Here is a 430-nt window from a genome sequence, read left to right as displayed (position 1 = left end):
TCTCCCCCGGCCCATCTCCGCAGTCCGGGTACTTTTTCTGGGCTTTTTTTTTCTTGCTTTTTTTTTTTTTTTCTTTTTTCTGTTGTTCGCGGCGGAGCGGAAGGAGGATGGGGTTCGAGCTGGATCGCTTCAGCGGGGACGTGGATCCCGACTTCAAGTGTAACCTGTGCAACAAGGTGCTGGAGGACCCGCTGACCACCCCGTGCGGGCACGTCTTCTGCGCGGGCTGCGTGCTGCCCTGGGTGGTGCAGCAGGGCAGCTGCCCCGTCAACTGCCCGCGCATCTCCACCAAGGAGCTCAACCACGTCCTGCCCCTCAAGAGCCTCATCCTCAAGCTGGACATCAAGTGCGACAACCACGCGCGGGGCTGCGAGGCGGTGGTGCCGCTGCAGCACCTGGGCGAGCACGCCGAGACCTGCGACTTCTCTCC

The 430-nt window shown here is 61.6% G+C and overlaps 1 protein-coding gene across 1 annotated transcript in view; it reads left to right on the top strand.

Moving 5' to 3' along the window:
- The first annotated feature begins 6 nt into the window (after positions 1 to 6).
- LOC108449849 (E3 ubiquitin-protein ligase PDZRN3-like) overlaps positions 7 to 430 on the top strand; it is an 8,526-nt gene continuing 8,102 nt past the window's right edge. Inside the window, exon 1 of the mRNA XM_017747155.1 lies at positions 7 to 428. Coding sequence (XP_017602644.1) covers positions 108 to 428 — 321 coding nt within the window. The 5' untranslated portion in view covers positions 7 to 107. The remainder of the gene's footprint in view (positions 429 to 430) is intronic.

This window comes from Corvus brachyrhynchos, unplaced genomic scaffold, assembly GCF_000691975.1.
Source record: "Corvus brachyrhynchos isolate BGI_N302 unplaced genomic scaffold, ASM69197v1 scaffold91, whole genome shotgun sequence".
NCBI lineage: Eukaryota > Metazoa > Chordata > Aves > Passeriformes > Corvidae > Corvus > Corvus brachyrhynchos.
This window is presented reverse-complemented; position numbering and strand designations above follow the sequence as displayed.